Raw genomic sequence first — 15919 nt, 5'->3', positions numbered from 1 at the left:
GGCGCCTGCTTGTTTTTCGGCTTCAGGTTGTTTTTCCGAGGTTCAGGATTAGACCGATTATGTCCTGGAAAAAAAAAAAAAAAAAAAAAAAACTGCATGAAAGTAAAGTAATTGAAGTAATCCAAGTGACCTTTATTGTAAATAGCGAAATGACTGGAAAACTTTACTGAGAAGGAACTGAATGTTTTTCATTTTTGACGGTTTTGATTTTTTTTCTTCTTTAGAAAAATTTTTTATAAATTTAATGTGAAACATCTTGGTAAAGCGTCTGTTCGGCTCAAGCGCCGCAGCGCTCGTACAGCGTTACCGTGTTCCCGAAACTGCGCGTTCCACCCAGCGGGGCCACTCCGGCGCAGCGGAGAGGGCCCTTTTAAGATGGGCTAGCAAAATGTCGGAACGAGTCGAAAGTGTAACAAGTGCTTGCTTATGTGACAAACGGTGCTATTTACAGGTAATTTTCCAATGAAAATATTTTGCAGGCTGTGCTTAGCAACCTCTGAAATTAGTCCTGTCCGCTGGTGGAAAACATACAGCGGGACATGATGCGGCCACTAGCCGGCGATATTGGGTCAGCGTGGCGTCGGTTGTTTTCCGCAGTCGGTGAAGCGAAGCCGTGAGGCGGCACCGCCGCTGGGCCCTTTGTCCCGCAGCCCCGCGGTCGATCTTTGTCCCCCGTTCGTGACCGTTTTGCGTGCGAGGAGGAAGCCGGGCGCGCGGCCTTGTTGACTTCGGCTGAACTTGGGCGAACTCGGTTACCTTTTTCTGTGCGCTTCCAGAGCCGGACAGCTGGTAGCGGTTAGAGCTGCCGCCTTGGGACCTGAAGGTCGTACGTTCGAATCCCACCTCCGGCTGTGCTACCCTCCATCGAGGTACTTCCCCTAAATTACCCAGCTGTATAAATAGGTAAATAGGGGTATGTAGAGTAATGTTGTCAGTGGCTTTGGAGAAAACTGTCTGCTAAATGAACAAATGTAAGATGCCTTGTCCATGTATGAGGCAAGAGAAGATGTGGCTTAAAGCCCCCTCCCCAGGGAGCGTAGTTGCGTGCTACAGCAGTGAAAGGACTCGAGGGCTGTTGTTTACTTTGACGGCGTGACTGGGTGGCCGCTCCTTCGGTCACAGCTTGTCCCGGGCAGTTAGTCGTTCGACCGTGAAATGCATCGCAGGAACGCCTCCGAGATTTCGCAGCAAGCGGCTCCGCCGAGCGCTCTAGTATTTCGCTCCGTGGTGGAAAATGACTACGGGTTGGACCTAGAGCAGAGCGCTGGCCTCGCCTTCGTTTACTCATCCCATCTGTGATTGTAGCTGTTGACAAGGACACGCAGTTCTCGTGTCCACGCGACATGAGTCCCTTTGCGGTGAAACGGTAAGAGCGACAACTGTTCTCACGCTGCGAGCGTCGACCGCGTGGCGCCGGGACACGCGAACGCCAAATGAAAACGGCCCCGACAGCTTCGTCCCGCGGGGACCGTGTCCCCCTGTGCCGTTGCATGTCCTGCCCGTGATGCGCGTGGAGAAGACGCTTGCGGGTACATAATGTGAATGCAGCGCATGCTGGGAAATCGCAGTCCGTTGAATGCCGGGCTAGAAACGGTGTGGCTGCGAAGACGCGTGTAAGGGTTTGACGTGGTCCCGCTGAGGTCCACAGTTGGAGTGTGTGGCGCGGCCTTTCTAACAGCGGCGTTACTAGCAGTGGGTCGAAGCCCCTGCTCGCAGCTCTCCCTCCTCTCTCCTGAGGAAGGTGTTTCCGCACAGCTGCCCCGATGCGTCACGTTCGCCTCTGTTCGCTCCGAGGACTCGCGCTGCGTCGGCAGCTCTCCGCGTCGGGGGAGTCGCCTGGAAGGGAGGGAAGCAGGCGCTTCGTTACGTTGGGTCCGGAACGCGTTTGCTGCCCGATGTCCCTCGGAAAGTAAGGGTGGGAAGCTGAAAAGGTGAAAATAAGTCACTGTCAGAGTGGGAAGTGCTTGTGAGACACTGGAAGAACAGTGCGTGCGCGTGTGTGTGCGTCTTCGGGCTTCTCGCAAAGCACCCGTCTAGGGCGACGCTCTCCGACGCTCCTCTTCGCGCCGCTTTGCGCTGCGCCGTCCCCCCTCCTCGTGTACAAAGTGGCCCCAGGCTGTTTGCGAGCGCCGGCGCTCCGCTGTCTTTCCGGCGACTCGGAGGCGACACGGACGATGATGTTCCACGAAGTGTCCTTCCTGCCGCTGTGTGAATGTAAAAGACGAATCCACGCGTCCTTTGATTTAATTTTGAACCGGCGAAACGCTTCGGTTTCCCAGTCCTGCTTTTTGGAAAAGTCGTCTGGCGTCAGCAGCGGCAGCTCCCGCGCAACTCCTTTCTAAGCGCTGTGACACGTTCCTTACGAGCGTTCGGAAGTTCGGCGACTCGTCGCCTCAAAACCAGCATCCGTTTGTTGTGTTTTTTCTTCTTTTAAAAAAGTCACGTCTTATTTAGGGGCCCCTTCGGAGGCGCCTCTCCCTCCGCAACACGTCTGTGCGTCTTTCTCGGTGGCTCTTACACGTCAGTCGTCGTAAGTAAATGTCAAGTTTGCTGAGCGTGTTTGAATGACGACATTGTTCTTTCAGTTTCCTGTCCTCGGAGGGGGGTCGGGGGCTGGTGGGCGAGCGGTCGGTGAGACCGTCAGCAGCTCCTCGCCCTCTAATCACACATGTGCAAAAAGGACAGCGGCCAGGACCGCTCTGCCTCAGTCCCGTCCCCCCCCCCCCCCCTCCAGGCTTCCTCTTTCAGACAGGGCCGGAGCTACTCCTGATAGCAGAGGCGGGAGCGGCAAGGCTGCCGGCACGTGTGCGGGGAGGGAGGGGCTTAGCCCAGAGGGAGGACTCCAGCGCCAGTGCTCCTTATATGGAGGGAGGTCTGGTCACATGGGGGCCCAGTATCTAAGCGATAGAGGCGAGACGGAACGGGGAACTTCAAACTGCGGGCAGATCGAGTCGAGGCGGAGGGCGAGGAGAGAGCGGAATACCGGGAGGCGAGTACACGCCCGAAGGGAAGGCACACGTACTGAAAATGCCCACGAACTTCACAGTGGTCCCGGTGGAGGATGGAGAGGTGGACCTGCGGGAGGAGGACGAGGAAGCCCCGCACCGCTCCCAGGAGGCCTTCTCAGGTGAGCGAGACACGCCGGGACGACGGGCCACCTGTGATCCGTGAGCCCTGGTGCAGCGGAGCTGCTGTCCGTGAGCGCGGCTCCGAGTCCATTTTGGCACGCGTACTCGAAGGGTTGCGGAACGGACACCGACGTGACAGCGAGGTGTTTTTTTGCGCTGTGCTGTTCAGTGTGTGCGTGTGTGTGCGTGTGTGCGCGCGCCCCAGTGCCTGAGATGCAAAGCAGTCGGCTTTCCTCATTGTTTCCCTCTGCGTCCGTTTCATTTTTTTCTCTCATTTCTCCCTCCCTCTCTGTATCGCACAATTTTTTCATCTTTTTGTTTCATTCCGAGTTATTTTAATCCGTTCTAGTGTGTCACATCCCGTCCTGGGTGTGTCCCCTCCCCCTCCGGCCTTGTGCCCTGTGTTGCCCGGTTGGGCTCCGGTTCACCGCGACCCCTCTCGGGACAGGCAGTTTCGGACGGTTTTTGTGCGTGCGCGTGTGCGTGTGCGCGCGTATGGGCGTGTGGACATGTGGTGTGTCACTCTTGGCCTCTGCTGCCAGTCAAGTATGAATTGCTTGTAAACTATTTCAGTAATTCATCCTGTGCTTTTGCCCACCCGGTAGCCTGCGGAAGGATTTCCTCTGCTCCCGTGCCCATTTCCAAGCGTCCCGCACACCGTAAGGGAAGTGATGGATATTATGTGTAGAAGTGTTTTTCTCTTCACGGCGTGTGAAAGCGAACTGCTCCGGCTGACCTCCATATGTTGCTCTCTTCGCCGTTGTATAAGTGCCCTGTCGCAGGGCCACTCGCCACCGCCTCACCCCCTCGCCACTTGTCGAACTCATCGATTGGCCTCAATGTCGCCTTTCCCATTGGTCGCCGGGCGCTGCGGAACAAGCGAGGTTCCGTTGCGCCCGGGGCCTCCGGGACACACGAGGCAGCGGCCGATCTCCGGCCAGCACCTCTTCGTAACGGAGGCGAAGGACAACGGCATCATCGCGAATGATCGCGAATGGTGTCTGCGTGGAATTCTGCTTCTAGCACCTCCGCTTGTCCACTTCTTCGTCCACCGCTGCCTTTTTAGGAAAGAACTCTTCTGTAGAAGTTCCTTTGAGTTACTGTTCGCGCTTGAGCTTGTCCGTGTCCATGCAGAGGCTCGGAAGTAAGGAAGCATGGAAGTCGCTCGTGACTCTGCCGACGAAAACCCCGACTTCTGGCCGGACCCAAAGGCTCTATGCTCCTCGACCCGCTCGCTTCCGAGGCCCGGGCTTATCTTCTAACCTCCGTGACTGGCAGTCTGACTCCAAACAGGGCCTCCTTGACGCACATCAGCATTTTGTGTTCCAAAACAAACATGGCTGCCCTTGTATCACTTACACCATGTGAGTTTCGTCGCCTCCTTTATCTCTGGATTCTTCCTTTTATGGATTGCAGCGCCTCTGTTCTCAGCTTGAAGAGAATGTCTTACTTACAGTTTGGACGACGTAGGTTACGATACCGTACAATCACCGGAAGCGTAATGCTGTTTCACAATGACATCTAATTGTGCTGAAAAAGTGCTAATATGCATTTTTTGAGCCGATGCCTGTTTCCAACGCGACTCACAATATTGGGATTGTACGCAAAGCTCCCATCGATTATATACGTGCTTATAGGGCCGCACAATAATTTTTGAAGGAATTAGGGTAAGTACTTTGCTCATGGGTACTAGGGCAAGAGTGCGGATTCCGGCCAGGGTCCTTCAGATTGGCGGGCAAGCGCTTCTACCGAGCTTTTCACCATGTTCCTAGCGGCCATAAAGGGACGGTGGACGGAAGGGCCGTCGCGTTGAGTCCCTCTCGTGGTGAGCGCTCATGTGGTTTCCAGGGCAAAGGAGAGAGGGAGGGAGGGAGGTGGTCTGTCTTTGCCTTCTGCCGTGTTTGTGTGGGTCTGCGAACATCGCACCCCCCAATCTGGACTCGAACCCAGAGCCGTCATGCGGCTCGGGAGCTGCGAGGCACCGGCTTTACGCACTGCGGCACCTACCGGGTTCCCGCTGAGGGCCCGTGCAATAAATGCAGATGAGTTCCTAGTCAGGACTGATTTAGAGTCTTCCTTGTAACTTTGTTCCCAGGACCGTTTCCCTGTGAGCTTTTCGGGAAAAGTTCAGCGCCGCCCTCTGTTGTTTTGGTTTTCCCTCGGCGTTAACGCAAACGGCCCGTCCTGTACTGGTCATCGTGGTGCATCGAGCCTCTTCGGTGTTTCTTAGCTAATGCCGCTCCTCCCTACTGCCTCAGAGACTCGGAAGAGCGAGCGAAAAGGGCGGAAATGAAAAGCAGTGATTCCTTTGAGCGCCGTGAGCTCCTTCAGACCATTGTTTTCCGTCACCTAAATGACGCTTTTCTCCTCGGTAAAAGTAGGAGAGCCGAGTCTCAGCGGGGTGTCGGGCGGCGCTTCTTCTCCCGCTCGGCTCTTTCCGGAGAGCAGAGACGACACCTCTGGCCACCGGCACGCTGTTCCCACGCGCCTCCGAGCGGCCTGAGCGGCACGATCCGCTGTCTGGGAGGTGCGTGAGGAAAGTTCCCGAAGGGTACGACGGGAAGGCTCGTGAAACTCCTGGAAGATAGAGGAGCGAGAATTCAAGTCCCAAGATCTGTCTTGTTCTTCACCCCGTTCGGCTTAGTTTAAACCAGGTGCCGAAAGCGCTCAAGTACAGGCAGGGCTCCCTGTGGAACAAGTTTCGACGGGCATTTCGGTCTCAGGTGTGTCTGTGTGTGTGTGTGTTGTCACCCAGCAAAGGTGTGTCTGAAAGTGCACGAGCGCTCGAACAGCACTGCAGTTACGTAATACAGACGCGGCCCTCAGGAATGTAAGAATGTTCTTCTCTTCAGTAATTTATTTATTTCCCTGCATTCAGGAGTACATATGACCTCAGGGGCTGTCTGCTGTGCTCTTACTAGAGTACAAGAGGTATAAAATGAGGTGGCACCGTGTGCTCTTTGGCATAGAAAGACTTTCCTTCCCCTTCAGTCCCCGCTGCGGGAGCTTTGGGACCTCGGTGCTTGTTTGTAAACGAAAGGACCGAGAACTTCCTGTGCAGGTTCCTTCACATTTGCCCTTTTGCTCGGGCACGCCCAGCACGTGGGATGGAGGTGCGCGGAGGAGAGAGCAATAATTAAACAGGTTCTTCAGGACGAGGCGAGGAGGTCAAACGGGTATCTCGGCAATGGTCAGGGCAAGGAAGTAAAAACATGGTATTGGTGGGAAACAAAATGCGCTGATGCACAGAATGGCACAAAGCGGAACAAGTGTAAATGTGAACTCATAGTGGAGAGCGAAGAAAATCGGTCGTGGAAAGAAAACTCATGCTACGAACATCCGAGTGACAGATTTTTGAAGAGAAAAAATACACACACTTTCAGAACCACTTGTCCCATACGGGGTCGCGGGGAACCGGAGCCTACCCGGCAACACAGGGCGTAAGGCCAGAGGGGGAGGGGGACGCACCCGGGACGGGACGCCAGTCTGCCGCAAGGCACCCCAAGTGGGACTCGAACCCCAGACCCACTGGAGAGCAGGACCCGGTCCAACCCACTGCACCACCGCGCCCCCTAAGACAAAAATATTTCCTGGTTTATTTCACATATTTCTTTTTTTTCCCCCTCTTTTTTTTCTGATTTCTCTGCTGCAGACTAGAAATGGCCCATGTTTCCACTGTCCGGCTTGGAACGGCAGCAAAATGCATGGGGAGGTGATGGGGGTTGGGGGGCATAGGGGAGGGGCGGGGGGGGGGGGGTAGCAAACGGCCGAGGGAAGCAGCGTCACGCAGATTTTTCACACACATCACACACATTGACCGAGCTTTAAAAATGGATAAATTACTGCAGGTACTTTAACATTATAAGTCACTTTGGAGAAAAGTGTGAAATAAATGAGAGAATATAAACCTCATCTGTGAATGAAGTGAGGGCTGAAGCAGCAGCGTTGAGCTTTTGTTTGCTGTGACGCAAGGTGACAGACATGGGTTCGAGACGCTAACCGAACCGACCGAACTGACCACTCGGTGCTCTGTCCAGCGATGGCAAACGGCACAACGGTGGACTTGGCTTGACGAACAGACGGTCTGTAGCCCTCCGGCCAGTGAACCTCCAAGGTGCTCTTGTGAGGTCTTTGTGTGTCTTTCCTGAGTCTCTTTGGCTTTTAGCTGCGTGGGAACCTAGTAACTAAATGACCTGTGGTGTGTGTGCGTGTGTGCGGGTCCCACGGACAGTATAGGCTCTCGACCCCCGAACCCTGGCGAGGACGAGCGGTTACTGAAAGTGAGCGAGAGACCGATTGCGACACACTGTCTGGACTTATGTACAGTTCCAAGTTATGAACAGACTTCTGGTCCCAGCACTGTTCCTAAGCAGAAGTACAAGTGTACCGCGGTAAGAGCGTCGGCACTCTCTGGGCCCTTGTTGTGTGCCGCGGGCGCAGTTTACTCCACGCAGTCGAGGTCCTTTGAGATGTGGCGTACTGTATATTCCAGGTGTCACTTCTGCAGTGGTGGGGGTGGGGGGGGCCTTCATCGCACTCGACCCCCCCCCCCCGGTCAGGTGTGTGTTTTCTCTCCGTCGCTGTGTTTACTTTACGCTGCTCTTTGCTGCTGCTTTGATTTTGGCAGCTGAATTGTCTGCTTTTCCTGTCCGATCAACTCCCAATTTCTGCCGTGAAAAAGCATAAAAAGCTAAAAACACTTTGTGTGTTTGACTGTTTCATCCGGAGAATTTCATCTCTGCTTTCAGTGACTATTAAATCTGTTCTGATTCCAGCGCGTTTCAGTGACAAAACTCATAACGCTGCGTGCGTGTGCGCGTGTGTGCGTGTGTGTGCGCGCGCACCCCAGACAGGGGCCCAGCACGTGAATGAAGACTTTCCTACTTTCCCTTTCCCAGCAACTACAGCTGCGCGAAGGTGCGACCGGTTCTCTGGCTCCGCCCCCACGACCCCGTGGACCCTGCTTGTGTGTGTGTGTGTGTGAGAGAGAGAGAGAGAGAGAGAGAGAGAGAGAGAGAGAGAGAGAGAGAGAGAGAGAGAGAGCGCATTGCCACGTTCACGTGCATTTTTGATCGATCGGGAGCTCCGCTGTGGTTTCCCGCGCCCTCCCGCGGTCCACGTTCACCCTCTTAATTCCGGTGTTTAATTTGCATTGCGTACTTCCTCTGGGACCGGGAGGTGCCGAATTTTTCTGTCCGAAGGCCACCGGTGAAGGCGGCAGGTCGCGCAGTCGTTGCAGCTGTGCGGATCCGAATCCCGTCTGAACAAGGCGCTTTACCCTGAGCTGCTCTCGTGAAAACAACCCGGTCGCGACGCGGTTTCTGCGGCCGGGGAGCCGTGCGAACGGTTTGCCGGCGTCTTCTCTTTCCGTCCATCCTCAGGGCGGCAGATACAGGGAGGAACACGCGAACTCGAGAAACTCCACTTTTTCTTTGCCAGTCCGGCGTGTCTCTCTTATGACCCCGGTACCGCGGTACGGGCCGAGATGATGCGAGCCGCCGGCAGGGTGAACCCGGACCTTTAACCTGGAGTGGGGGACGGGGTGGGGGGTGTGGAGCGGCTCCCTTTCTCGCCTTATTTAAGCTGTTGCGTAAGAGAAGTGGGCATTGTCCTCTTTTATGTCGGCTGTTTACTGTCCACCAAGAGGACAGTGTGTGGGAAGGAGGCAGAACAAGTGAGTGCCTCTTGCTAATAATGGTTTCTTCTTCTTCTTCTTCTCATTATTATTCTTATTATTATTATTATTATTAATTAATAAAGGGAGTTGAGGAACTGCGCTTTCGGAGACCCAAAGGACGCCCGGGAGCTCAAGGGCTACGGTTTGACTTTGGAAACAGGGGACACCTGTCTGGTTTGCCAGAGTTTGCAGAGAAACTCTTCCCTGGCTGCGCCGCGGGGTCTCGAGCCTCCCGAAGGCCCGGGGACACGTGGGTGAACGGCGCCGTGTCGACACCGTCCCCGCTGCCCGCGGACAACGCCGCTGTCCCCGTTTCCCGGAGACGCTCGGTCACCGTTGCGCTTCGTGACGGAGAAAACGAAGGCGACGAAACATTTTTACACCGACGGTCCGGATGAAAGCGGCAAACGCTGTCAAGCGAGGAAGTAAAATTCGGGGTAGGATGGAGGCGCAAGTGCGGAGGACTGTGCGGCGATGACGCCGGCGTCCCGTCCGTTGCCCGCAGGCGTTCGGGTGAGCGCGTCGCACTTGCGCTGTGGCCGGAATCCTGGTTCAGGAGACCGTGGAGTCGTGCAGCAACATCTCCGCTTAACGCAATAATAACAAGCAGTAAATGACTCAGTTGGTACAACTGACAGGTTTTTTTCCTTCGTTATAACAATGTATCAACAATCACTTTGTCACCACGGAGCTTACGATGGGTACCGTAGTATTTAGCGGACACCTCTTCGTCTAAGGTAAGATGCAGTGCTGTACACTGGGTAAGCGGTACCACGGTACGCTGGGTAAACGATACCACAGTACACTGGATGAACGGTACCACAGTACATTACCTACAGTCAGTCAGCCAGTCAGTCAACCCTGTAAACACAAGAGCAATGTAACACACACTCACGCACACTCGCACTCATGCGCGCACACACACACACACACACTCTCAACCGGTTCCGTTGTCCCCCCCGGAGACCCCACAGCAGCCCAGTCTGCAATGTCCAGATAAGACTCCTGTTCGCTCGCGACACCCAGCTCAGCGTCACACACACGCAGTGCCGCTGCTCTCGCCCCCTTTCTGCGGACGGACACTTCGGCGACGCGTCTCGCGCCGGAGTGACCCGTTCGCTCGGGAAAGCGACGACCCCACGGGTCTGTGGCCGAGGGGACGTTATTGGCCTAAATCGGTTAGGGAGCATTGTGTGTTTTTACCGTTTCCCGTGAATGTCCCGCACGTTTGCGTCAGACTCGTAACGTGTCCGGGCCGGAGGCTATGGGGAAGCGGGCGGGTGGGTGGGTGATGCTAACCGAAGCGACCGAACTGACCACTCGGTGCTCTGTCCAGCGATGGCAAACGGTGGCACAACGGTGGACTTGGCTTGACGAACAGACGGTCTGTAGCCCTGCGGCCAGTGAACCTCCAAGGTGCTCTTGTGAGGTCTGCGCAGCCTGCCCCCCCCCCCCCACACACACACCCCAACCCCACTCCCACCCCCACCTGTAAGCCCACCAGGCGATTCGGCTGACGGCCACTAGGGGGCACATCTTGGCACACGGCCCACATGCGGTGCCCTTTTCTCACAAATCGTGGAATAAGGTTTCAAAGGTCGAGACCAAGTGGAAACGTTTTCTGCCCCCCCCCCCCCCCCCACACACACACACACACACACCCACCTCTTTTTAAAGGAAGTGGCTTTGAGGAAAAGGATGTTTGCTGTGCTGAAAAAACTCTTGTTTCTCTGAACTGGTCTCTCTGAGCCTTTTCCCTTCTCATTGTTTCAGCCCTGCATTACTGTGGAGAACAAAAAGGGCCCGAAAACAGATTTACTGTTTCGCTCCTGCTGAAGTCAGGAAGTCTGCTTCTCGCACTCATTGTAGTTTTATGTGCAATTCGATAACGTCCTTTCGGGCGTTCCGCGCAAGGTCTCCGACTCCATTACCTTCGGCCTCGTGTCTCTCCGTCGCTTCCCGGATCTCGTTCTCCGTGGCTTACTTTTACCCCTCTTCGGCCTTGTCCGCCACACCGAGGAGAAGCTGCTATTAATGGCTCTTCTTTCTACTTGAATTTCTGCATAGGGCCCATTTAATTGTGTTGTCATTGATTTTGCTGGAGTGGAATGTGGAGAAGGGCCCCGCTCTAGAATTTCAGGAGATGATGTTTTCCAGCAAGCGGACAGTCTGCCTCTTATAGCCCACATCAGTCGATAAGTCCTTCTCCTGTCGTGCTCTTGCACTCTGCCGACATTTAATATTTCACATTTTTTGTATTTCAACATTCTCTTCTAGGGACACGTGACCGATTATGAGCCTGGTTCGAGTTCGAAAAGTGTCAACCTGCCTGACACCACAGACACATCTATCTGCAGGTGGTGTCCTTGCAGTGTGAGCGAGGGCTGAGGAGACCGTGGCGGAGGGTCCTTCGCAAGCTGCCGTACATTTACGTTTATTCCTTTAGCAGACGCTTTTGCAACCTGGACCGGAGGCCAGAAGCGGCAGCTGCAGGTCCTGAGAGTGACCTGTGGTTCCCCTTCCTATGGGATGGCAGCTCAGCCCTGTGTTGTGACACAGTAATGGCACCTGGACTTCTTTCCTTCTTCTCTTGAATGAATGGTCCTCAGCTATTGTGTTTCAGCTGTGTTTGCGGCACCGAGCAGTCAGCAGTGCTCTGACTTTGCCGAGGTCACGGTCTGCAGCATTGCGGGTGAGGGTCGGGGTGGCGGTGGAGCGGTGTGTGTGTGTGTGTGTGTGTGTGTGTGTGTGTGTGTGCGCTCACGCACAGGTGCTTGTACTCGAAGAAGGTAACGGGATTGGCCTACTGTCCGGGTGTTGATGAGGCTCAGCCCAGCGTAGGTGAGCTAGGAGGATTAGTGGTGTGACGTGACGGACGATCGGGGCTATAAATACCAACCCTGGCGAGTGTATTTACCCCAGAGACTGCGGTGTCTCACCCCTCTGCTGGCGGCCGCAGGGGGCTCTCCTGCCCCCCGTATTCTTGGGCCCGATGAGGGATTTCAGAGAGCCGTTCGGAGGGAGCTGCTGCGTGGCGCCGCAGACCAGCCCAGCTCTACCCCTGAGTTCCTTGACCGCAGCAGCTGGATGCATGAATAGCCAAGGTATGGGTTCGGAACCACCTTTCAGTCTGGATCCAGGTTTCTCTCGGTGGTGTCAGTCTGCTGTGACTGACACTCTAGAGTTTCCTTTTAAGTGTTAAGGAAGTTGCAGAAAGTGCTGCTCCGTCAGCATCTTGAACTGAGAGTGAAAAATGCCTCCAGTTTGGTGGAAGACCTGGTGGTACAGTGAGTAGCGCTGCTGTCTCACAGTGTCTGGCTGGTGCAAGAGGATGTGGGTTTGGTCCCCATTCAGTCTGTGTGGAGTTTACATGTTCTCCCTGTGTCTGCTCTGGTTTCCTCGCACAGTCCAAAGACATGCTGTTCAGGTTCCCCCATTGTGTGTGTGTGTGTGTGTGTGTGTGTGTGTGTGTGTGTGTGTGTGTGTGTGTGTGTGTGTTCCACTGGTGTATGGATGAGTGACCCATTGTAAGTAGTGTATCTAGCAGTGTAAGTCATCACGGTAAATAAGGTGTGTGGGCTCATAACACTACATAGAGTTCATTGGAAGTTGCTTTGGAGAAAAGTGTCTGCTAAATAGATAAATGTATATATAACTTTGGATATTGAAATATTCTGTGAAAAAGACTGATGATGATGAGAAGAGTGTCTGTTACTGGAATGCCTGACAAGTGAAAGAAGGTCCAACCCTTGTAGACTGTAGATCAAGTTCTTCTAGTCATAGAGGTGTTCAGGTGCTCAAACCTGTTGAGATCTGTGTGACTTTGTTCAAGTGAAGGTCGTGTAGATGGACAACTGTTTCCCCCCTCGATTTTCAGTTGGGAGTTTTTGTTCCTTTCCTCCGTGGCCAGTAGACATACCTATAGCTCTATAGAAGTACTATATTATGATAGTAGTCAACTGTCTATGTTTATCTGATGTATTTGTTTTTCTTGCCTTACGCCTGCATTAAAGCGCTGTGTCACTGTGCGAGAAGAGCTCTATAAAAATACACTGAATTGAATTGAATTGAACTGCATGGACATACACCTGCGGACATTGTCATTGTCACTGTTTTGCGGGACCACATGAAAAAGGTGGCTTCTCCATAACCACACATGGTAGCAATCATATACAGGATGCTGAGCAGCGATGGGAGCGCGCACCTCGAGCTCTTCAATCATCGCCCCAAATCCGACATCCAACAGGGGCTTCCGAGTCCCTTCATTCATTATTGTACCACAAGCTGAGTGTCGTTTCGTTTTTCTGAACAATCATATATAAGCATGCAGACGCATGTTGGTCCCTCTCTGGAGCAACGATGGAACCCGTGTCCAGCTCTTCTCGCTCCTTGTAACTGTGGGTTATAAAGGCCAGCGTGGTGTCCGTCCATATACGTGGAACCGCGGCAGAGCAGTGTGTGAAGCCTGCGTGGGATTGTGCTTTTTGATACCGTACCCTGTACATCCCACTTGTATGTACAGCACGCTGCATGACTTTGACACTCGAGTCAATTAATTGCATCGAAAACACATTGTTATATTTTACGGAAATTGCACGATGTAATAAAAGTGGCCAGAGAGCGCAGCGCCGACACGAGACACATGGGTGCGGAAACGGACGGCAAATCCTCAGATGGGAGACAGGAAGACTGCGCTGAGAGTTCAGCTGGACCCGTCCACCCGTTGAGCACCGACAAAGACCCCAGAGATGTAACGGTTGGCCGCCCTGCCGAAGTCCCTCGACCACAGCGTGGGTGACCTGTGGGTCGTACCGACGGCAATGGAGGCGGTCAGCAGCAGGACACAGGAACAGAACGGAGTGGACAGAACACGCTTAGCATCAAAGGAGCAGCACTAAGTTGGTCTGAGTCCTACCTATCTGACAGATCCTACCAAGTGATTTGGTGGGGTTCCCGTTCTTCTCCTCTGCCTCTCTCAGCTGGTGTCCTGCAGGGCTCCGTACTGGGTCCTCTTCTCTTCTCCATCTACACCTCCTCCCTCGGCCCAGTCGTTACCCTCCCATCGGTTCAAGTATCACCGCTACGCTGATAATTCCCAGCTCTTCCTCTCCTTTCCACCTGGAGCATCAGATATTTCCGTTCGCATTGCTGCCTGCCTGTTGACATCTCTGCATGGATGTCTGATCACCACCTCCAACTCAACATCTCCAAAACAGAGATCCTACACCTCCCAGCTGGTCTGTCCTCCTGTCACAGTCTATATTCACTCATTTTGTCGACCTCCTCGGCTAAGAGTCTGGAGTGACGATTGACTCAAGTTTATGTTCTTCTTGCACATCGAAGCCACAACCCAGACCTGCAGATTCATCCCGCACAACATCCAAAGGATCTGTCCTTAACTTACAGCTGACTCTGCCCAACTACTCGTCCAGGCCATGGTGACGTCCCGTTTGGATATTGCAACTCTCTCTTATCTGGCCTTCCTGCTACTGCCATCAAACCTCTACAGTTGAGTCGTGTCTGACTTGCCAAAGCGCTCCCATGCGTCTCCTCTACTCATTTCTTCGCACTGGCTTCCTATAGCTGCCCGGATCAAATTCAAGAGCCTGATTATTGTCTATAAATGCATCAATAAAATTGCTCCCAAATATCTACAAGACTTGATCACTTGCTACACGCCAACCAGACTGCTACGCTCTTCTACTTCTCCCCGTTTGGTGGTCCCACACACGAAAAGTAAGTTCGGAGGTACGGAGGTTCTCGGTTCTGGCTCTGTTGTGGTGGAATGGCCTCCCTCTCTCACTCAGAACTGCTGAATCTTTGTCCGCATTTTAAAATGGTCTTAAAACTCACTTTTCCCAGACTCACTTTGCCCATGATCTAAGTTCATGTACAGTGTAAATGCTCATGCACCATAAGTTTAAGATTATGCCCAGAAAAACCTTTACGCAGCTACTTCTGTAATGTACCTAAATATTTATATGTATCTCTTAAAAAATAAAAAAATGTAAGTAGTAGGAAGGTGATCAGGAATCATCGATATTCTGAAAGTTTTAGCTACTCATGTGATGAACATTGATTCATATGGTGGAAAGAAACTAACTGCACTTAAGAATCACACGTCTGTATCTAAGTGTCTCTTCCTGCTCATGTAATGAACACGTATTTTCTGTGAGATGTTCGTCGCTTTGGAGAAAAGTGTCTGATACATGTGATACAAATGAATACATGTACATTTACCCTTGAGCGCGGTACTTGCCCTAAATAGCTGCAGTAAATGTACTCCGCTGCATACATGAGTAAATGATTGGAGATGCCTTGACACAGTCGGTCGCTTTGGAGCAAAATGTCAGATGAAACGTACGGCTGTTTCGGTACTGCACCGACGTGTTGGGGGGGCACAGTGGGGGGGTTGAGCGCCGTCCCTGCTCCGTGTGGACTGGCAGTGATGACCAAGACGCCCTGCAGGGAACTCTACCCCTGAGCGCATGCTCCCTCAGAGCTCCGGTCCGTACTTCTCCAGTCCACCAAGAGCAGCGCGCAATTGCGCATCTTTCACACGGAATCCCTGACTCCTCCGTGAACCGCCACCTTACCGTGGTGGAGGGGTTTGAGTGCCTGAATGAGTCCAGGAGCTATGTTGTCTGGGGCTATATGCCCCTGGTAGGGTCTCCCATGGCAGACAGGTCCTGGATGACAGACGAGACAAAGCGCGGTTCAAAAACCCCTTATGAAGAAAAAATCAAGGCTTTCGTTTACCCCGCCCGGTATGGGGTCACCGGGGCCCCACCCTGGAGCCAGGCCTGGGGGGGGGGCTCGCATGCGAGCGCCTGGTGGCCAGGTCTATGCCCACAGGGCCTGACGTGACGTGGAGCCGCTCTTCGGTGGGCTCACCACCTGCTGGAGAAACCGTAAGGGGCCGGTGCATTGTGATTTGGGCGGTGGTCAGGGCCGAGTGCCCAGCCGACCCAAACCTCGGGCGCCAACTCTGGTTTTTGGGACTTGGAATGTCACCTCACTGGCGGGGAAGGAGCCTGAGCTGGTGCGGGAAGTTGAGAGATACCGTCTAGATATAGTCGGGCTCACTTCCACTCACAGCTTGAGTTCTGGAACC

General features: G+C 53.7%; 1 protein-coding gene across 5 annotated transcripts in view; it reads left to right on the top strand.

The window, feature by feature from the left end:
- LOC108934026 (solute carrier family 12 member 7-like) overlaps positions 1–15919 on the top strand; it is a 42407-nt gene that overhangs the window by 3735 nt on the left and 22753 nt on the right. The window contains exon 1 of one of the 5 annotated variants that reach the window (XM_029253293.1): positions 2875–3127. The exons of the other annotated variants lie outside the window; for them this stretch is intronic. Within the exon in view, the coding sequence (XP_029109126.1) occupies positions 3028–3127 (100 nt within the window). The 5' untranslated portion in view covers positions 2875–3027. Of the gene's footprint in view, positions 1–2874; positions 3128–15919 lie in introns of those variants that run through there. 5 annotated transcript variants of the gene reach the window in all.

The sequence above is a fragment of the Scleropages formosus genome, chromosome 7 (assembly GCF_900964775.1).
Source record: "Scleropages formosus chromosome 7, fSclFor1.1, whole genome shotgun sequence".
In the NCBI taxonomy this organism is placed as follows: Eukaryota; Metazoa; Chordata; class Actinopteri; order Osteoglossiformes; family Osteoglossidae; genus Scleropages; species Scleropages formosus.
The sequence above is the reverse complement of the archived record's forward strand: the minus strand, read 5'-3'. Positions and strand labels throughout refer to the sequence as shown.